Source organism: Aquarana catesbeiana, linkage group LG07 (genome assembly GCF_042186555.1).
Source record: "Aquarana catesbeiana isolate 2022-GZ linkage group LG07, ASM4218655v1, whole genome shotgun sequence".
Lineage (NCBI taxonomy): Eukaryota > Metazoa > Chordata > Amphibia > Anura > Ranidae > Aquarana > Aquarana catesbeiana.
The window spans coordinates 23,756,916-23,779,287 of NC_133330.1; the positions used below are offsets into that span (position 1 = coordinate 23,756,916).

The following is a 22,372-nucleotide window of genomic DNA, read 5'->3' on the forward strand; positions in this document are numbered from 1 at the left end:
ACCCTGGTCCGCCCACTCTCCCTGTACAGGCAGATCAACGGGCAGCCCCAGCAGAGGGGGGTCCTCTTCCCTGTACAGGCAGTGAGGAGGACAGCCCGGTCCCGGGGGTCCTCTTACCCTGTCGCTGCTGATGACGGCATCAGAGTGCGCGGAGCCGGTGTGTGTGTAAGAGCTGCAGACATGTCCTACTGCAGGCAGGAGGGTGAGCAAGGGCACCATGCGGAGGGCCGCTTCTGAGGGGCCCCTGAGCGGGGGAGAAGGGGCCACAGGGGAGGTGGGGGAGCTGAGACACAGATTATGATATCAGACATGAATTTTGTAGCCTGTTTATCCCCCAATCTGAGGGGGTCACAGGTCACTAGAATGACTTTATTAACACCTTCAGTCCTGGAGACATTTCTCAGCTTTTATTGTTTATGTGTTTTAAATAAATCATTTTAGGTCTGAGGATTAGTAACAGTCCCCAAAACATGATCATATTTCTGAAAGCCGATATCCCGGAGAATAAAATAGCACTCGTTCCAATCTTTTATGTCACGTGATATTGGCGCAACCGTTTATGAAACGCAAAATTTCACCAAAATAATACACTAAAGTTGATTTTATGGCGAACCAACGCAATATGTTACCCAATATTTTTGGTAAATTATAAAAGATGATGTACATAGAAGGTTTTACCCCCCCTCACGACCAGGCTATTTTTTGCGATACGGCACTGCGTAACCTTAACCGACAATGGCGCAGTCGTGCAACACTGTACCCCAATAGAATTTATGGATAGAGCTTTCTTTCGGAGGTATTTGATCAACTCTGCCTTTTTTTTTTTTTTTTTTGCGCAAATAAAAAAAAAAAAAAAAAAGACAATTTTGAAAAAAAAAAAAATATATATTTTTTACTTTCTGCTATAAAACGCATCCAATAAAAAAGAAAAAAATAATCTAATTTCTTCATCAATTTAGGCCAATATCTATTCTGCTATATGTTTTTGGTTAAAAAAAATTCCAATAAGCGTATATTGATTGGTCTACAAACTATGGGATACGTTTTCGGAATTTTTATTTATTTTTTACTGATAATGGCGACGATCAGCGACTTGTACGCTTTCCATGGGGGGCACCCGTGCGGGCTCGCTGTCTAGTTCCGCTGCTGCGTCCATTGACACAGAGAGTGGGACTCAGCCCCGCCCCCCTGGCTCCCGTGTCGCAGCTATTGATTGACGGCAGCGGGAGCCAATGGCTCCTGCTGCTATCAATCTGTCCAATAAGGTGAGTGAGTGTGGGCTTGTGCACGTCGCTGGATCGGGTACAAAAAAGGGAGGGTCGGGGGGGGGGGGGAGCTGCAGCACAGGATTTTTTTTTTACCTTAATGCATAAAGGTTAAATTAACTTAAAGCGGAAGTAAACCCATCCATAAAAGAGTTTCATTTCCGGCACATGCCGGAAATGTAACACTCCCATTGGTTGTGCTCTCAACCAAACTGTCAAACCATCCAATGGCTGGTGTCATAACTGATCACATGTGCAACATCATGGCAGTTGTAGATTAAACAGAGGCAAATATGGCAGCTTCCTTGGCTGAAAACGATAGGAGGGTTTACTTACACTTTAAGGCTTTACAACCACTTTAAGGGCAGATAAGAGATGTGAGGTCTAATGGATGTCTCAATAAAGAGTACCTGTCACTGCCCATGCTATCACAAGAGATGTTGTTTCATCCCCTGTGAAAGCAATAAAGTTGATTCAAAATTTTTTTTTTTTGTAGCCCCCCTGGCGGTTTTCCCAAGTGTGGCTCGGGGTTAAAATTCAGTCCCATTAGCGGTAACCCCGAGCCACACTCGGGATTACATTGCAGGATCCTGGGGCGGCGTTACTTACCTTGTCCCCAGGATCCTGCGATGTCCCCCGCAGTGTCCGAGGGCTCCGTCCTCTGCCCGAAGCCTCTCTGTGCCAGGCTCCGTTCCCTGCGAGCGGCGCGACGCACGGGGGCGGAGCCTGGCGGCAAATTCAAAAAACTGTAAAAAGCATAACACATACAGTACTGTAATCTTACAGATTACAGTACTGTATGAAATTATTTCACATCCCTTTTGTCCCCAGTGCTTTGGCCCATGCCCTGCATGCAGTTTTATATTATATATACTGTTCTTTCTGCCTGGAAACTGGAGATTGTCCATAGCAACCAAAAAGTGTCCCTTTATGTCAAAAGTGACTTTAGACCAGCTAGAAAACAGCGATAGTAAATTAGAACACTTGCAGAATTGAGCGATAGTGAATCGTGGGGAAATTTATTTTATTATTATTTTATTTTTATTTTTTTAATTATTTATTTTTATTTATTATATTATAATTTATGTTTTTGTGTTTCAAACTTTATCATACCCAGGATATCTACTAGACTCTTGTTTGGACAGATTTAAGCGTGTTATTGTTAAGAATTACAGACCTACAATATAAAACGCCAAATTTCCATGCAAAATAATTGTACCGCTTTCAACACCTAAAATCCGAAATAATCATACCGCCAGGGAGGTTAAATAATGAAAAAATAACTTAAAGCCCCCCCCTCCATCCCATGCTGACGCGGAAAGACGGACACATGCGTAAGTCTAAACGGTGTCCGCACCACTTCTGAGGTATCGCCGCAATAATTTTAGCACTAGACCTCCCCTGTAACTCTAAACTGGTAACCTGTAAGGGCTTTTAAAACGGCGCCTATAGAGATTTGTAGGTGCCTTCGTTTGACACCATTCCAGTTTGACATGTTTGGTATCTATTTACTCGGCGTAACATCATCTTTTACATTTTACCCAAAAAATTGGTTGTATATTGTGTTTGTGTGCACTAAAATGTATTAAAGTGTCTTTTCCAAAGAATTTTGCTTCTAAAAAGCTATACTGTACTATATATACCCTATGTACTATACTGTCCTATGTACTAGAGCTGCACGATTAATCGCCAAGAATCGTTATAGCAATTTTTTTCCCCCGTTGTGATCTTGACAAAAGTGTTTCACGATTCTTGCTATGCAAAGAATTCTCTCTGCTCTTCTGAAGCCACAGGGCCGTCAAAAGAAAGGAATTTAAAAAAAAAAACGGGCAGTCTGCCAAGAATCACAACATTCTTTAGCAGTGGTATTATACTACCAGATGTATCTCTGTCCTATACTGTACTATATATACCCTATGTACTATACTGTCCTATGTACTAGAGCTGCACGATTAATCGCCAAGAATCGTTATAGCAATTTTTTTTCCCCGTTGTGATCTTGACAAAAGTGTTTCACGATTCTTGCTATGCAAAGAATTCTCTCTGCTCTTCTGAAGCCACAGGGCCGTCAAAAGAAAGGAATTAAAAAAAAAAAAACGGGCAGTCTGCCAAGAATCACAACATTCTTTAGCAGTGGAACTTAACATTGTAAACATTGTAACAATTTGTCAAAGGAATGGACTTTGTGTGTAAATGAGGAAAGTTCAACCACTTAAACACTAAACCTTTTTCTGACATTTGTTGGTTTCAAGTTAAAATATTTTTTTTTTTTTTTTTTTTTTGCTAGAAAATTACTAATGCCGCGTACACACGGTCGGACTTTTCAGCTACAAAAGTCCGACAGCCTGTCCGACAGACTTGCGGCGGACTTGCGGCAGACTTTCTAACGAACGGACTTGCCTACACACGACCACACAAAAGTCCGACGGATTCGTACGTGATGACGTACAACGGACTAAAATAAGGAAGTTCATAGCCAGTAGCCAATAGCTGCCCTAGCGTGGGTTTTTGTCCGTCGGACTAGCACACAGACGAGCGGATTTCGGGGTCCGTCGTACTTACGACGTAAAGATTTGAAGCATGTTTCAAATCTAAAGTCCGTCGGATTTGAGGCTAAAAAAGTCCGTTGAAAGTCCGGAGAAGCCCACACACGATCGGATTACCAGCCAGCTTTAGTCCGTCAGCGTCCGTTGAACTTTTGTAGACGAAAAGTCCGACCGTGTGTACGCGGCATTAGAACCCCCCAAACATTATATATACATATATTTTTAGTAGAGACCCTAGAGAATAAAATGGTGGCTGTTGCAATATTTTATATTGCACTGTGTTTGCGCAGCGGTCTTTCAAATGCAATTTTTTTGGGAAAAAATTACTTTAATGAATTAAAAAAAAAAAAAACGTAAAGTTAACCCAAATTTTTTTGTATAATGTGAAAGATTTTACGTCGCGAGAATCGTGATCTTTTTATTGTAAGCAAAAAAATAGTGATTCTCATTTTGGCCAGAATCGTGCAGCTCTAACTCATCCAATCATTCCCCTCATCTATTACCTTTTGTACCACAACCCCCGTCCCTTTAGAACGTAATCTCTATGAGCCGGGCCCTCCTGTCCCTTCTGTACTGTAATTGTGTTGTCCCCCCTCTACATTGTAAAGCGCTGCGTAAACTGTTGGCGCTATATAAATCGTGTATAATAATAATAACATATATATAATGCAGTTGTGCTCAAAGTTTGCCTACTCTGGCTGAAATTGTGAATTTTTGGCATTAATATTGGGAATATGACTGATCATGCCAAAAAAAGTCTTTCATTTAAAGGATAGTAATCGCATGAAGCCATTTAATATCACATTGTTTTTTGGATCCTTTTTAAATCATAACAACAGAATCAGCCCCCATCTGACCCTGATCAAAAGTTTACATACCCTGGAATGTTTGGCCTTGGTACAGACACAGAAGGTGGCACACACAGGTTAAAATGGCAATTAAGCGTTAATTACCCACATTTGTGGCTTTTTAAATCACAATTAATGTCTGTGTATAAATCGTCAATGAGTTTGTTAGCTCTCACATGGATGCACTAAGCAGGTTAGACACTGAGCCATGAGGAGGTAGAAAAGAACAGTCAAAAGATAACGAGGTAATGAAACTTTACAAAGATGGGAAAAGGATATAAAAAGATATCCAAAGCCTTGAATATGCCAGTCAGTACTGTTCAATCACTTAATAGGAAGTGGAAAATTTGGGGATCTCTTGATACCAATCCAAGGACAGGTAGATCAAGCGCATTTGTGAGGTCAGGCACTGATGTTGGACGAGAAGGCCTGGCTCGCAGTCTCCACTCTAATTCATCCCAAAGGTGTTCTATCAGGTTGAGGTTAGGACAGTGACGTTCCTCCACCCCAAACTTGCTCATCCGTGTCTTTATGGTCCTTGCTTTGGGATGAATTAGAGCTGAGACAGCCAACCAGGCCTTCTCGTCCACATCAGTGCCTGACCTCACAAATGCTCTTCTGGAAGAATGGTCAAACATTCCCATAGACACACTCCTAAACCTTGTGGACGGCCTTCCCAGAAGAGTTGAAGCTGTTATAGCTGCAAAGGGTGGGCCAACTCAATATTGAACCCTACGGGCTAAGACTGGGATGACATTAAAGTTCATATGCGTGTAAAGGCAGGCGTCCCAATACTTTTGGTAATATAGTGTATGTGTGTTTAGGGGTTATAAGTAAGGACGGGCTTGGGCGTGTTTGCAACCACAGGTTCCCGAGCTCGCCAGGAAGCCGACGCTGCACAACGCTAATCACAGGCAGTGAGACATTTCCCAATCTGTGCAGTGCCGGCTTCCTGGCGAGCTCGGGAACATGTGGTTGTGGACACGCCTGAGCCCATCCTTAGTTCTAAGTAATTTTCTAGCAAAAAAAAATAAATAAAGATGATTTTTAAATGTAGGAGGATAATGTCAGAATTGGTCTGGGTTGGGCAGTAGATAACAAGCCCCTGATCCTGGTGTCACTTTAATATGGTGCTGGGACTCAAGTGGTTAAGATCATCTTATATACCCGTTCACAGGGATAGTTTATGGTGGACCTGTATATATGAGCCTCTACACCCACATTACAGACCGGGGGGGGCAGTTTTTAGTGTGTGCCCTGCAATGGCGATGTCAGTGACTTTAATGAATAAATAAATCCTGATCCGTGATAAGATCATTTTTCAGAAGAGTTCTTATCATTACAGAGGTACCGATCCTTGTCAGACATTTGTGAATAGAACTGCACAGACACCAGAGATCACATCATTGTGTCATCTCTGAGCGGGCATCTCAGTCCAGGAAGTAGATGGTGAACTGGATGATGCCTGAACAAAGATGGCGCCATCCTTTTGAAGAGAAAAGCAGATAAAGTAATTGCCGGGGGGGGGTAAATCTCTGTGAGACGCAATAAATACCTGGAAGTGTTACGCTGACACATTATTTAGCATTGGGGAGCAATTATTGATTGTAGGGTTGCACCGATACCAATATCGGTGCTGATACCGAGAATTTTCACAAGTATCGTTACTCGTGCAAATGCATCGTTTCTTTGAGCTGTCAGTGGGGTCTCCTCTGTTGACAGCTGAAGTGTTAAAGAAGTCCATTGGAGCTGTCAAAGAAAAAAAAAAGAGAGCACCTGGCAATGTTTATTAACAACATTGCTCAGCCACTGAAACACTAAAATAAAAAGAAACATTGTTTCTTTTTGTATCTTTCTGTTTCTTAATCTGCAGATCAAAGTGATGAGCAAATGTTCCTCTGTTTAACCCCTTATAAACCCTTAATTTACTCAAATCAGCCTTAACTCCTTTTTCTCCTCCATTTATTTATTACTTTCCTGCTTTTTTAATAAACAATTAAAACTTTTTTTTTTTGTTTTGCTTAGTGAACATTTTTACACATATATATTAAATATATTTACACATTTACATTAAAGTGCAACATTTAAAAAAAATCAATTTATTTAATTTATAAATAAATTTTCAATGCTTTGTACCATTGCTGACAGCTGAAGTGAAAACAAAACAGTTGCGGTAGGTATCGGTAATTGGTATCGGCGAATACTAAAAAAGTATCAGTACTTGTTGTAAAAAAAAATGGTATCTGTGCGTCCCTAATTGATTGGTTATGTGTAAAGTTAATGAATAATCCCTCCATGCCTTACAGGTCACTCCTCTGGGTGGGGGTTTAACATAAGAGTGTATTTATAAAAACATTTGTCCAGTGAATCTGCATGTACGTTCGTTCTGTGTGAATTGGGCAAAAATGAATGTTCTTTGGGCTTCTTCCTCTTCTGAAAGAATGTTCTTTTAATTATGGGCAGTAATAAAATACAGCATTATGGCCACCGACACCACATATGCACACCACCTGCTTACTAGATAATTAGAGCGCCTATGCATAAGGTAGTAAAATACTGCATTATGACCACTAGCTGGCGCTGAGGCGCATAAGAAATACATATGTCTTTGTAGCAAGAGATACAATGTAACAGTTTCTAGAGGAAAGTGAGATTTAGTAACCAAAATACCTCTGTATTTCCTATGCTCTTTGGCGCCCTGTAGTGGCCATATGAATAGGGGTTCTAATTATCTGGTAGCCGGTGGTGTGCATATGTGGTGTTGGAACACTGAAGTTTTTAAAGTCTGCACCGTGGATTGTCAGCACTTGTATCTCACATGATACACGGACTATTTATTGTATTTGTTTTGTATGAGTGTTATTGCACTATTTTATTTTATTTGCTGTGCAACTTTATTTTTTTAATTTTTTTTGATAAATGGACCCCATAGTTTATAAAATGCTTCTGAGTCTGTTCACAGTTGTCACCGCATACCCAGAGAAGCACACATCGCTCCATACTCAGATATGTCACTGGACATGCCTTCTAAAATGTCATTGATCTTTTCTGATTTTCTTTTTAGGAAAGGACAAAATTATTTTTGTAACCAAAGAAGATCATGACACCCCAAGCAGCGCAGAGCTGATAGCAGATGACCCCAACGATCCCTATGAAGATCATGGTGAGTGAGTCAGAGTGCAGTGTAGGGCTGAAACAACTAATCGATTAATCGACAACTAATCGATTATGAAATTAATCGATTACTATTTTCATAATCGATTAATCGGCCAGTAACATAATGGGGTTAAAAATAATAAAATTAGCCCTTTATAGTACAAAAAGAGCAAATAATCGCTACTGTAAATATTACTTTCACAGTTCTACAGTAAAAAAATGAACCCCTTACAGTAGTGATCATTTGCTTTTTTTGTACTATAAAGGGCTCATTTTAGTTTTTTTTTAACCCCATTATGTTACTAAACATTTTAGACCTGTATTACATCTTTGTGTTTTTTGGTGCTTTTTGCAGAAACACACTACAATTCATTTAACATGGTTTTCTATGGGACACTTTCACAACTATACTTTTTTTCAGCCGCTGCATATTTGGAAAGGGTCAGGGACTTTTTTTTTTTTTAACGCAAAACGGTGCTTTTTTGGTTCAATATACTTCAACGGAGAAGCTGCAGAAAAGCATGTAATTCGTTTTTGCAACAAATTGGCCAAAAAACTGTATTTCTCTTCTAATAGTGTATATATAGTATATCTCTTCTGTCTGTTATTCTCAGAGTGGATTTAATATTTTGCTCCCTAACCATATAGTTGTTTATATTTACCACTGCATAGAGATATTTAAGAATACATTGTTTTTTTTTTAAACTTTACATACTAACTAAATTATACACCACACTTTTTTTTTAAGGTTATTAACCGATTAATCGATTAATCGAAACAATAATCGACCAACTAATCGATTATGAAAATAATCGTTAGTTGCAGCCCTAGTGCAGTGTGGGTGTTCTGTCTGAAGGTTTTCATTTATCCAGGCCGTGGTTTAGATCCGTAATCTCCAAGCAGCAGCTCAGGGGCTGGATGAGGCCCTTTGCTTGCCTTTATCCAGCCCTTGGGGCACTAATACCCACAATGGGGCACTAGTCTTCCCACTGACACCCACGAATTAGGCACTATTCCAACTGACGCCCTCGGTGGGGCACTAGTCTTCCCACTGACGCCCTCGGTGGGGCACTAGTCTTCCCACTGACGCCCTCGGTGGGGCACTAGTCTTCCCACTGGCGCCTGTGGTGGGGCACTAGTCTTCCCACTGACGCCCTCGGTGGGGCACTAGTCTTCCCACTGACGCCCTCGGTGGGGCACTAGTCTTCCCACTGACGCCCTCGGTGGGGCACTAGTCTTCCCACTGACGCCCTCGGTGGGGCACTAGTCTTCCCACTGACGCCCTCGGTGGGGCACTAGTCTTCCCACTGACGCCCTCGGTGGGGCACTAGTCTTCCCACTGACGCCCTCAGTGGGGCACTAGTCTTCCCACTGGCGCCCTCGGTGGGGCACTAGTCTTCCCACTGGCGCCCTCGGTGGGGCACTAGTCTTCCCACTGGCGCCCGCGGTGGGGCACTAGTCTTCCCACTGGCGCCTGCGGTGGGGCACTAGTCTTCCCACTGACGCCCTCGGTGGGGCACTAGTCTTCCCACTGACGCCCTCGGTGGGGCACTAGTCTTCCCACTGACGCCCTCGGTGGGGCACTAGTCTTCCCACTGACGCCCTCGGTGGGGCACTAGTCTTCCCACTGACGCCCTCGGTGGGGCACTAGTCTTCCCACTGACGCCCTCGGTGGGGCACTAGTCTTCCCACTGACGCCCTCGGTGGGGCACTAGTCTTCCCACTGGCGCCCTCGGTGGGGCACTAGTCTTCCCACTGACGCCCTCGGTGGGGCACTAGTCTTCCCACTGACGCCCTCGGTGGGGCACTAGTCTTCCCACTGGCGCCCTCGGTGGGGCACTAGTCTTCCCACTGGCGCCCTCGGTGGGGCACTAGTCTTCCCACTGACGCCCTCGGTGGGGCACTAGTCTTCCCACTGGCGCCCTCGGTGGGGCACTAGTCTTCCCACTGGCGCCCTCGGTGGGGCACTAGTCTTCCCACTGGCGCCCTCGGTGGGGCACTAGTCTTCCCACTGACGCCCTCGGTGGGGCGCTAGTCTTCCCACTGACGCCCTCGGTGGGGCGCTAGTCTTCCCACTGACGCCCTCGGTGGGGCGCTAGTCTTCCCACTGGCGCCCGCGGTGGGGCGCTAGTCTTCCCACTGGCGCCCGCGGTGGGGCGCTAGTCTTCCCACTGGCGCCCTCGGTGGGGCGCTAGTCTTCCCACTGGCGCCCTCGGTGGGGCGCTAGTCTTCCCACTGGCGCCCTCGGTGGGGCGCTAGTCTTCCCACTGGCGCCCTCGGTGGGGCGCTAGTCTTCCCACTGGCGCCCTCGGTGGGGCGCTAGTCTTCCCACTGACGCCCTCGGTGGGGCGCTAGTCTTCCCACTGACGCCCTCGGTGGGGCGCTAGTCTTCCCACTGACGCCCTCGGTGGGGCGCTAGTCTTCCCACTGACGCCCTCGGTGGGGCGCTAGTCTTCCCACTGACGCCCTCGGTGGGGCGCTAGTCTTCCCACTGACGCCCTCGGTGGGGCGCTAGTCTTCCCACTGACGCCCTCGGTGGGGCGCTAGTCTTCCCACTGGCGCCCGCGGTGGGGCCTGACCCCCAGCGACGGGGCACCCTTCCTCCCACTGACGCCCCAACAACAGTGGACACAGAGGGCACCCACATACCTGAAATCATCCCGTGCAGTCAGGGCACAGAAGAGCGGAGAAATTGTCTGCTGGAGGGAGTAGCCATCGGGGCCTTCCAAGAGGGAAAAATAGAAGTTGTTTGCCTAAGTTGCCACGGAGTGTTCTAATTTCCACCAATCAAACAAAACTATTGCAGTGTATGACTGTGGTAGGAATGTTACACTGCAAGCTCCTTCAGAGGCAGGGACTGATATAAATGGTTCAGTATTAGGGCGGGGTTTCTCTTAAAACTGAACCCTAGGCTTACCTTTTTTTTTCTCCCCCCCCACAGTTGTAGAAAGTCCTTTTTTGGGATGAAACTGTTTAATCCCATTCCCTGAAAACTTTCATCCCTGCTATATAACTCTTTTATAGCTGCAGCAGCTGTCTTGAGCCCACCTTCTTTTCCTCAATGACTTCAATTGACATCAGTCCCTTCTGCTGATTTATACTGTTGCGGCCCGCACAGCCATTAGCTTTCTGTGCCATCAAATATTTAAAGTTTTTTGTTTCCATGCGTTATATGAAAGAACACATCTCCGGCATTCCCTTTTTAGATGTGCATGCTCAAGCAGCTGATCAGATTGCACAGCTAAAGTCTGCAGCACCCAGTGACCAGCAGGGAGGCGTGTGCACATCTGGAGGGATGCCGGGGGATGTCTTTTTTTTTTTTTTTTTTTTTTTTTTTTTATTTAGTGGTTGCATAGTCAAATTTTTAACTTTTACCTACAGGTAAGCCTATAATAAGGCTTACTTGTAGGTAAAAAAAAATCTCCTAAACCTGTACGGTTTAGGAGATATTTCCCTTGCAATGAGCCGCTGAGGTTTTATTGTCAAAGCTTAACTGAACAAGCTGAAGTAAGAAGCTGATTGGGTACCATGCACAGTTGCACCAGACTCTGAGTGCTCTGGATTTAGTAAATCTCCCCCATTGTGTTGCAGACTTTGCCATTTTCATTTCAGTTTCCTGCCTTTGCCTCCAGGGGGCAGCGTTAACACACTTTTTTTTTTTTCTTTTCCTCCGCCGCACACAAAGTCCAGGGGTGTCGCGGTCCGTGGAATGCAGATCTCAGACTTCAGACTTTGGCGTTGGTGCCAGATTATAAATTTATTCATTGGTCCCTTCTGCCTCCAGACTGGAGAGAGCGGTTCTCCTGTAAGAATTCAGTCCAGTTCAGGGGGGTTAAATTTCAAATGGACGCTGATCCAAAAAACAGATTATCCCAGCATGCCGAGTCAGCGATGTCTCTATGCATGTCCTGGTATGGGAAGCACGTACCCGCGGATTATCTGTACGTGTTCATTAAAGGGGGAGGAGCTAGGGGCACAGTATTTTATGGCCTTGGATTCTACGGTTCTTGATCCAATCCAAATCCAGACAGCCATCATGCACAGCGCATATCTATAGATTAGATGTATTTTATGGAAAGTCTACGTTCAGCTTCTGGAAGATTTTCCCAAAAATCCCCCTGCACAGTTCTGTATCCTCGGAATAAGTACATATCAGCGCTCCTTAATTGGTGCACATTCCACATTCTCCCATTATACATTCAGCTGTTGGGTCCTCATCCCCCCCCCATCTTGATATTTGCATGACGGACTGAACACTACAGTAATACGCCCCCTAGCTGCCGCTCAAGGCTATTCAAACTGTGCCTGTGCGCAATTCGCTCTCCTCATTTTGGTTTGCGCTCAGCAGCGGCTATTCCACGTGGTTTACACCCTTGCATGTGGACAGTGCACTTACTTTTTCTCTAGTTGAGCGATGAGGGGTCAGGAGTTTTTTTTTTTTTTTTTTTTTTTGTGGCCCGCCCCCCCAGCAGCTGCATTCATAATTGGAGGACAGACACCTCTTATTAAGGGGAGGAGCGCTGGTGTGTACTATTCGGAGGATACAGAATTGCATAGGATTTTTGGAAAATGAAGGTGAACTTGAACTTTAACCACTTCAGTGCCAAAAGATTTACCCCCCTTCATGATCAGGCCATTTTTTGTGATACGGCACTGCTTTACATTAACTGAAAGTTGCGCGGCCGTGCGACGCTGTACCCAAATAAAATATACAGTATCTCACAAAAGTGAGTACACCCCTCACATTTATGTAAATATTTTATTATATCGACACAAAAAAAGAGAGGAAAGTGCACCAAAAATGAGCCATGTCCATAAATCATTGAGAATACAAAATAAGGTAGTACTGAGTATTACCAGGGAGGCAGACTTTTTAGGCTAAGAACCAGTGGAGAAGATATAGCAGTATAAAAAATATACATTTATTGAAAAAATACGAATATCTAAAAAACAATGACAATTGTAACATATAGCATCTATGATTATTGTGCAGTGAGCCCTTGTATGTCTACGCGTTTCACCGTTAGGCTTCCTCAGGACACGGCCAATGTTCACAGATGAGACAGAGAAGGGAATATGTCTCTCTATCTTAAATTGGAATGCAAAATCATGCAAGTCACGGTAGAATGAGAAAGTTCAATCAGCAGTAAGAAAGTATATTAGATTTAGCTAAATATCTCAGCAGGGGCATGTAAATAATATTCCTAATTATGGGAGCAGCCATTAGAGGGAGGAGGGTCAACACCGGAGCACCACTTAGATCCTGGATTTAGTATCAGCAATGCTGAAGGCTCAATACAATCCCATTGCTGCATATTCAAGATACAAATAATCCAGCGTGCCCCTGGGAGACAGCAATACACTGCCTTTATTCTATCTTTTCATGTGACAACACTGAAGAAATGACACTTTGTTACAATGTAAAGTAGTGAGTGTACAGCTTGTATAACAGTGTAAATTTGTTGTCCCCTCAAAATAACTCAACACACAGCCATTAAAGTCTAAACCGCTGGCAACAAAAGTGAGTACACCCCTAAGTGAAAATGTCCAAATTGGGCCCAAAGTGTCAATATTTTGTGTGACCACCATTATTTTCCAGCACTGCCTTAACCCTCTTGGGCATGGAGGTCACCAGAGCTTCACAGGTTGCCACTGGAGTCCTCTTCCACTCCTCTATGACGACATCACGGAGCTGGTGGATGTTGGAGACCTTGCACTCCTCCACCTTCCGTTTGAGGATGTCCCACAGATGATCAATAGGGTTTAGGTCTGGAGACATGCTTGGCCAGTCCATCACCTTTACCCTCAGCTTCTTTAGCAAGGCAGTGGTCGTCTTGGAGGTGTGTTTGGGGTCGTTATCATGTTGGAATACAGCCCTGCGGCCCAGTCTCTGAAGGGAGGGGATCATGCTCTGCTTCAGTATGTCACAGTACATGTTGGCATTCATGGTTCCCTCAATGATCTGTAGCTCCCCAGTGCCGGCAGCACTCATGTAGCCCCAGACCATGACACTCCCACCACCATGCTTGACTGTAGGCAAGACACACTTGTCTTTATACTCCTCACCTGGTTGCCGCCACACACGCTTGACACCATCTCAACCAAATAGGTTTATCTTGGTCTCATCAGACCACAGGACATGGTTCCAGTAATACATGTCCTTAGTCTGCTTGGCTTCAACAAACTGTGGGCTTTCTTGTGCATCATCTTTAGAAGAGGCTTCCTTCTGGGATGACAGCCATGCAGACCAATTTGATGCAGTGTGTGGCGTATGGTCTGAGCACTGACAGGCTGCCCCCCACCCCTTCAACCTCTGCAGCAATGCTGGCAGCACTCATACATCTATTTCCCAAAGACAACCTCTGGATATGATGCTGAGCACGTGCACTCAACTTCTTTGGTCGACCATGGCAAGGCCTGTTCTGAGTGGAACCTGTCCTGTTAAACCGCTGTATGGTCTTGGCCACCGTGCTGCAGCTCAGTTTCTGGGTCTTGGCAATTCTCTTATAGCCTAGGCCATCTTTATGTAAAGCAACAATTATTTTTTTCAGATCCTCAGAGAGTTCTTTGCCATGAGGTGCCATGTTGAACTTCCAGTGACCAGTATGAGAGAGTGAGAGTTATAACACCAAATTTAACACACCTGCTCCCCATTCACACCTGAGACCTTGTAACACTAACGAGTCACATGACACCGGGGAGGGAAAATGGCTAATTGGGCCCAATTTGGACATTTTCACTTAGGGGTGTACTCACTTTTGTGGCCAGCGGTTTAGACATTAATGGCTGTGTGTTGAGTTATTTTGAGGGGACAGCAAATTTAGACAGTGTCATTTCTTCAGTGTTGTCACATGAAAAGATAGAAGAAAATATTTACAAAAATGTGAGGGGTGTACTTACTTTTGTGAGATACTGTATATATCATAGATTGTGGACATTTTGGAGGGTTATCTTTAAAAAAATGCTCCTAAAGGCAAATGCTCATTATTGAAAAAAAGCGTCAAAACTGATGTTTTTAAACATCCGCTACAAGCTGTCATGTTTCCAGCATTCAGAAAAGGCCTAAGTGATGTACTAATGATTCCAGAGCTGCTCGAGTCTCTTCTATCTGATTGGAGTTCATCATTAATTGTTCCGGTCCTGCTGACAAGGTATGAAGTGACAGCAGAAGAATGTGTGGAGCTCGGAGGTTGTACACGGAGATCCTGAGGGACACAATGTTATCATTTTACTGTTAATTGTTGTGCGTTGGTTGGAGCCCACCGCCTCCGATGCCAGGGCCTGGCTTCCGCAGAGTTAATGTGCCATCTCTCATTGATTTGTCTGCCACTTCTGACTGCGTCTGAAAAGCCTGGTGTCACAAGCGGGCAGCAGCTGGCTGAGAGATGTGAATAGTCGGATTCATCCCGCCTGTCACTTGTACCGGGGGGGGGGGGCAGCGGGGTGGAAGACATTGTCTAATGCTGCCACTGACCTCGAAAAAAAAAAAAGATTGAAAACACGGCCCCGGCATTCCAGGGAGCTTTGTGCAGGGAGCCGGGCATTATGTCACCGGCAACCTTAACAGCGGGTCGCTGGGAATTTACTCCAGGGCAACGCAGGGCACGGTATGCACAGCGTCATCCGCCCCACACCAGCAGGGGACGGATAATGGGGGAGGGGCTGTGCGGTGACCTCGTGGAGGTTCGAGGCTGCATTGCTGATCTTTAGGTCGGGGGGGGGAGGGAATTACTAGATGTGCGCTGGCACTGTGCCACGGCCATCAGTGAGGCCAATTCTATTTAATGTAGGGCCTATGAGATAGGTGGGTACCTGTCGGTGATGTGGGTATCAAACGGGACTGATTCGGTTACAGTGCCACTGCAGGCTAGAAATTTAAAGTATTTGTAAACGTCAGACCTGAAATATGAACAAAGCATATCCTTCTATAGTGTGTATAGTGTCTCAATCCACAGCAATAAGTGTCATTTCTGTCTGCTGCCTCCTTCTACTGCTATCAGCTTGAATCGCTTCTGACAAGTTTTCCTGACACCAAGAGAAAAATGGTGACAGGGGAGGGAGCTCCAGCACACAGCCTGTGATTGACCGCCTCAGCTCTGTTCCTGTGTGCTGTGTGAAGGGGGGGGGGGGGGGGGTGTTCCTTCCCTCCAATCAGCTCTCAGCTGTCTCCTCACTGAGCTCTGCAGGGTGTAATTTCAGCTCTCTGCCCTCCTGTTCTCTGAAAGCTCAGACAAACTTGATCAAGTCTAGACTTAGAGAGCATGAAGAGAAGACTGCAGATAAACAAATATAACTCATCTAGGAGGAGTTGTTTAATCTCTGTGTATCACCTGAGGTCAGTCACTTCACCGGGTTTACAGCTGCTTTAAAGCGGTGTTCCCATTATAAAAAATTAAAAGTCAGCAGCTACAAATACTGCAGCTGCTGACTTTTAATAATTGGACACTTACCTTTCCCAGGGTCCAGCGATGCAAGGGAACGAAGCCCCGCTCGTCTCCCCCTCCGTTCGGTGGCGCCGGCATTGTAACTGTGGGCGCCCGGCTGTGGCTTCACAGCTGGGCACCCACTGCACATGCGCGATTGGCGCCGCGTGCCGTGATTGGCCGCGCAATCATCAGGGACCTGTTATGTGTCCCAGATGATTGACAAGAGGGAGGGGGCAGAGCTGAGCCCTTCCTGCGCCAAGGGGAAGTGATGTCACCAGCCCAGGCACTGAAGGAGGCAGACTACGAGGGACCCCCTAGCAACAGCCATTTAGAGGTGAGTAAAAAAAATAAAAAATAAAAAATTTCCAAATGTTTTTTATTTTTTTTTAGGCACATTCATGAATTTTTTTTTTTTTGGGTGGAACACCACTTTACTGCAGCTCTGTATTCAATAATACATAAATACAAACAGTGCAGGTACCTGAGTGTGACCTGGTATCAGCCTCTTGCAGTCCCTGTACAGCAGGGCTGGAGTTAGGGGAAGAAGCAGTACAAGCAGCTAATCAGTTCATATGCTGACAGGTCAAGAGAGCAGAGTGACTGCTCATCACTGTGCTGCTTCTTCTTTTACTGTCCAGTCACAGGCTGCGGGCAAGTCCAAGACGGCTTGGGGCATACTGATAGGAAAGAGCAGAGTGATACCGATGAGCTCCTCACTGTGCTGCTTCTTCTTTTACTGTCCAGTCACAGCTTGTGAGCAGGTCCAGCATGGCTTGGGGCATGCTGATAGGAGGAGACAGCAGAGTGGCAGTGTTAGCTCTTGGCGGTGCTGCTTCTCCTTCTACTGACCAGTCACAGCCTGGGGTCATGCCCAGGATGACCTGGGCTCAGAGGAAGTGGGTTGAATGATGCTGGCCATCAGCTTCCTGTTAGTTCAGATGAGCGGTGTTGTGTGGGTGACATGTTCTCATGAAAAGTTGTAAACGCTATTAATACTTTCCTTTTTGTTTTTGTTACCCCCCCACACAGGTTTGATTTTGCCTAATGGAGACATCAATTGGGGCTGCCCTTGCCTGGGAGGGATGGCCAGTGGGCCCTGCGGGGAACAGTTCAAATCGGCCTTCTCCTGCTTCCACTACAGCCAGGAGGAGGTGAAGGGCTCAGACTGCCTAGACCAGTTCCGGGCCATGCAGGAGTGCATGCAGAAATACCCCGACCTCTACCCGCAGGAGGACGAGGAGGAGGAGCACAGCAAAGACAAGCAGAGCGAGGAGGAGGAGCGCAGCAAAGACAAGCAGGGCGAGGAGGAGGAGCGCAGCAAAGACCAGCAGGGAACAGAGCCGAAGGCTGCGGAAGACCAAGCGACCAGCTAATGGCGGAGAGGAGGCGGAGTCCTCCCGTTCCGATCCTTTGCCTCCCACTGTTCTGCGGACCACAAAACGGGAAGGGAAGCTGTGCTGCCGCTCTTCTACCTTATCCACGGTTCACTATGATTTCCTACCAGAACTGTGCGATAGCCTGAATCGCACATCCAGACAAATGTACACAATGTTGTTTCCTTCGTTTCTGATTCACCTAAAGGCTGGAAGTACGTTTGATGTAAAAAATGTTATGAAACACAAGCTAAATGTTCTAAAGTTTCTTCATTTTCCTGTGGCTTGTGTCGTTCGGGAACCACAAGCTGTAGCTGAGCTGGTACTGTCCCTAGAATCAAGATGATTGTGGAAGAACAAACCCCCCCACCCCGTAACAATTGGTGCATAATCATACACGTTTGTCTCTGAGCAGCGTGCAAGTCTGTATGCTGTAGATCAGGGATATGCAATTAGCGGACCTCCAGCTGTTGCAGAACTACAAGTCCCATGAGGCATAGCAAGACTCTGACAGCCACAAACATGACACCTAGAGACCGAGGCATGGTGGGACTTGTAGTTTTGCAACAGCTGAAGGTCCCTGCTGTTGATCATGGGTGCTCAACTTGTGGGCTCCCCTCAGCTGTTTTAGAACTACAAGTCCCATCATGCCCCTGCCTTTGGGAGTCATGCAACTGTCAGCCTTGCAAAGCCTCATAGGACTTTTAGTTCCGCAACAGCTGGAGGGCCACAGGTTGCGGACCCATACTGTAGATGGACCTGATGCTGTAGGAGGAAAAAAATAACCAGGACAAGCGCAGAATGTTCCAAAAGTTGAAAAAAGGGCGTGCAAAGTCTTAGTTTCTTTACTTTACTTTAGAAAACAGCCACAGCCAAAGTAGAAAAGCCTGTCCCCTGTCGGCATGCTGCAGAGAAGATCACTTACTTTCTGTGGGGTTACATGTCCACTCCACCCCCCCCCCCCTGCGTTCTGCCTTCCGGCTGAGCCAGAGCTCTCAAGTTAGCAGATGCATCCAAAAATGTAAGACCCTTTTCACACTGGCGGCGTTTTTCTGGCGCTTTAGCGCCTGTAAAGCGTTTGGAAAAAGCCTCAGCTGCAATCCCTGTGTGAAAGCACTCCGCTGCGCTGGCAGGGCGTCAAACATTGCGAGCAGCTTCTTTGCGACGCTGTAGGCGTTTTGCCGATGGTTTTAACCCTTTTTCGGCCGCCAGGGGGAGTTAAAAGCGTCCCCGCTAGCGGCCGAGAAGCGCTGCAAAAACTACAGTAAAGCACCGCTAAAAATAGCGGCACTTTACCGCCGCCGCGTGGGAGCTGGCAGTGTGAAAGTGCCCTAAGTGCCCTAAGTACCTATACTTGTGCTCAAGTACTCGCCGATACCGAGTACTGATATCTTTGCAGTGCGATTTGAGCCCATTCAATATGTATGGGCTAAAATCGTACTGCAAGGAATCGAAAGCAATTTGAACAGGAATGCAGTGCGCTTCCCGTCCAAATTGCATGCAGTTTTCCTGCACCGCTCCCGTGTGAGCCCAGGCTTGTCATATTGACCCCTGCCTGGGTTCACACAGAAGGGGTGCAGGAAAACTGCATGAGATTCGGAAAGGAATTGCACCGCATTCCTGTTCAAATCGTGTGTGATTTGAGCCTATTCATTTTGTATTGGCACAAATCTCCACCGCAAAAGTATTAATACTTGGTATCGACGAGTTTTTGAGCACAAGTATTGGTACTCGTACTCGCATTCCTGTTCAATCGTGTGTTATTTGAGCCCATTCATTATGTTTAGGCTCAAATCGCACTGCACAGGTATCGGTACTCGGTATCTTGAGTACAAGTATCAGTACTTGCCAATTTAAAAGAAAAAAAAAAACAGTATCAGTGCAACCGTAGTAAAATTCCTGCCGTGGCCATGAAGCAAAGCATCACCCCCGTGGCATGTGAACACCCCCGACTGCTGCCTCTGCAGCTAAAGGGCATAACAGCTGGCCGGTGGTAAAAGTGCAGCTAAACCGCACAATATTATCGCTTATCAACCGCTAAGTGAACAAGCCCTTTAGAGTTATTTTTGATTAGAGAGCAGCCACAGCCTTAGTAGAAAAAGCCTGTCACCTGCCAGCATTCTGCTGGGACAGTCCCTAGCTTTCAGCCTCACTGTGGAGCCAGGGCACTCAAATCAGCAGGTGCATCAAAATGTGAGCCTTAGGCCCCCCTCACACTGCCGCGACTTAAAAGTCGCACGATTTTAACGGGATATTGCGGCCGCGATTTCAGGGAATGCCTGCTCCTATGGACCTCAACTCGCACGAAAGTCGGACAAAAGTAGTACAGGGACTACTTTGAAGTCAGCACGACTTGAAGTTGCACATATATTGTATGGTTATCATTGGAAACCATGGGGAATGACTTGTCATGCGATTTTGCAGTCCCAAGTGTCAGGACAAGTCGCACAAGTGTGAAAGGGGCATTACAGGATTTTTTTTTTTTTAAAGCAGAACTCCGGCAAGTTTTCTCTTCCTTTTTTTTTTTTTTTTTCCCCATGCAGTGGAGCTGTGTATTGCACAGGGTAACTGCCTGGTTTGTTCTAGAGGAGAGGACAGCAGAGATAGATATACTTGCCAAACCCGCACAAAACCAGTCCGGCAGTCCTGCGCTCCAGCAGTCTTGAAAATGGACTGTTCCTGACGTCATCACGCTCCGTAGACCGGAATAGTCCACCAATGGACCGTGGGGGAGGGCAGTTTTTTTGGAGGATAGGTGGATCAGGTATGAACTGTGTGCTCACACCTAGAAAAACTTAGCAGTTCACCCCATGCAGTGTGGGCACAGTTCACACAGCACAGCCCCTCAGCATGGGGTTAAAACAAAAATTTTCCTGGAGTTGGGCTTTAAAGCAGCTGCAGCCCAAGTAGAAAAGCCTGTCCCCAGCCAACATGCTGCTGAGAAGGTCCCTTGCTTTCTATCTAACTGTGGGTCAACTGCTCAATTTGTTCTAGGGAGAGGACAGCGGAGATATACTCAACTGACCCACCAATCCCCCCCCCACCACACAAGATCGGTACGGCACCCCTGCGCTCCAGCGTTTTTGAAAATGGACTGTTCCTGACGTCATCACACTCCACACACAGGAACAGTCTACCAATGGACTGTGGGGGGAGCGCAGTTTTCTGGAGAATCGGCGAGTTAGGCAAGTATGAACTGTGTGCCCAACCCTAGAAAAAAATTAGCAGTTCACCCATGCAGTGTGGGCACAGCCCCACTACATGGGGAAGAAATGCTTTTTTCCTGGAGTTGGGCTTTAAAGTAGCCACAGCTTGAGTAGAAAAGCCAGTCCTCTGCCAGCAGTTGCAGAGTGGGACTCATGCTCTATGTCGGGGGTAGGCAACCTTGGCCCTCCAGCTGTGGTGAAACTACAAATCCCATCATGCCTGTGATTGTCAGGGTCTTGCAATGTCTCGTGGGACTTGTAGTTTCAAAACAGCTGGAGGGCCGAGGTTGCCTCCCCCTGCTCTATGTGGAAGCAGTGGTTTCTCGGCAGTTGTCCAACAAACTGGGTTTGATTAACTAAAACTGGAGATGCAAAATCTCATTGCCGCTGTATATGGTAGCCAATCGGCTTCTAACTTCAGCTTCTTCAATTAAGCTTTGACCAAAAATCCTGGAAGCTGATTGGGTTTCTATGCCAAGCTGCACCAGATTTTGCGCTCTCCGGTTTTAGTAAATAACCCTCACTGTCCAGAGTCAGAGCTCTCCAATCAACAGGGAGCGTGTGCTTTACTGATTGTAGACCAATTGGTGTGACTCAGTGGGAGGCATGTCTGATCTTTGCAAAGAGACCACTGCTTCTCCACAGGGAGCGAGGGTCCTTCTCTGCAGCATGCTGGCAGGAGACAGACTTTTCTATCCACGCTGTGGCTGGTGTCTAAAGAAGAGGAACTTATAATACTTTGCACGCTTTTTGTTCTTGTTGCACCTGGAATGTATTTTGTTGATTTTAGCCTGAAAAAGCTAATTGGTCTATAACAGGGGGGTCTCAAACTGGCGGCCCTCCAGCTGTTGGGAAGCTACAAGTCCCATCATGCCTCTGCCTGTGGGAGTCATGCTTGTAATTGTCAGCCTTGCAATGCCTCATGGGACTTGTAGTTTAGCAACAGCTGGAGGGCCGCCAGTTTGAGACCCCTGGATCATAAGAACCCACCAGCAATGGCATCCACCATTTTTCTACCCTAGAAGTCCAGCAGAAATTCACATTATGTTTGTTGGAGCATGCCAGTAGGGTGTACACCCCCTTTCACCTCCTTCCACAGTCTCACTCATGCATATTCCTTCTTTATAAAGTAAGTTCAGAATCCAAAAAAGGGGAGAATAGGGCTCCCCCCGATGGCCGTGGCAGGTGTCCACACCCAGGAACTCAAGCACAGATACACCCCCCCCAGCAGGGTCCACCAGAGATTTTCAAAGCCTCCAGGTGATTCGTCTCTACCAAAAAGTGAAATGCGGGTTTTTTGGTGGACTCCGCCCTCTGAGGACCCGATCGATGATTCCTTCCTCTCTGTTTTGCCAAGGCTGAGCAGAAGACGTTTGAAATCAGAACATTCTCACTCTCCAGTACTGTCTGTGCCTGAAACCCCATTTGTCCACCGCTGCCTCTCTCCTCCAGACTGCACTGAATCAGCCAGACTCTGCCCGGTATGCTGTGTGATCCGGTGTGCTACTTGAAAAAAAAAAATTAAAACCTTTTTAACTTTTTTGTTGCAAAA

At 46.2% G+C, this 22,372-nt stretch overlaps 2 protein-coding genes across 3 annotated transcripts in view; one reads left to right on the plus strand and one right to left on the minus strand.

Moving 5' to 3' along the window:
- Nucleotides 1–120, minus strand: part of TMEM43 (transmembrane protein 43) — a 38,982-nt gene extending 38,862 nt beyond the window's left edge. Inside the window, exon 1 of the mRNA XM_073591774.1 lies at nucleotides 3–120. The gene's annotated coding sequence lies outside the window, so the exon portion shown is untranslated. The remainder of the gene's footprint in view (nucleotides 1–2) is intronic.
- On the plus strand, nucleotides 30–22,372 carry CHCHD4 (coiled-coil-helix-coiled-coil-helix domain containing 4). 2 transcript variants are annotated; one of them, XR_012235199.1, is made up of 4 exons: nucleotides 30–202; nucleotides 7,724–7,822; nucleotides 17,271–20,982; nucleotides 21,100–22,372. XR_012235199.1 is itself a non-coding variant. In XM_073591775.1 (3 exons), exons 1-3 carry the CDS (start codon nucleotides 181–183, stop codon nucleotides 17,612–17,614), a joined length of 465 nt encoding a protein of 154 aa, XP_073447876.1. In that variant the 5' UTR covers nucleotides 30–180; the 3' UTR covers nucleotides 17,615–22,372. The 2 variants fall into 2 exon arrangements, 1 of the variants encoding a protein (XP_073447876.1); XM_073591775.1 differs by having other exon boundaries at nucleotides 17,271–22,372.

What these genes read in the sequence shown, in the direction of transcription:
- CHCHD4 (XM_073591775.1), top strand. Translation starts at nt 181, where the DNA reads ATGTCCTACTGCAGGCAGGAGG. An exon ending in GTCCTACTGCAGGCAGGAGG is followed by an intron (nt 203 to 7,723) that starts GTGAGCAAGGGC and finishes TTTTCTTTTTAG; the next exon opens with GAAAGGACAAAATTATTTTT. An exon ending in CGATCCCTATGAAGATCATG is followed by an intron (nt 7,823 to 17,270) that starts GTGAGTGAGTCA and finishes CCCCCCACACAG; the next exon opens with GTTTGATTTTGCCTAATGGA.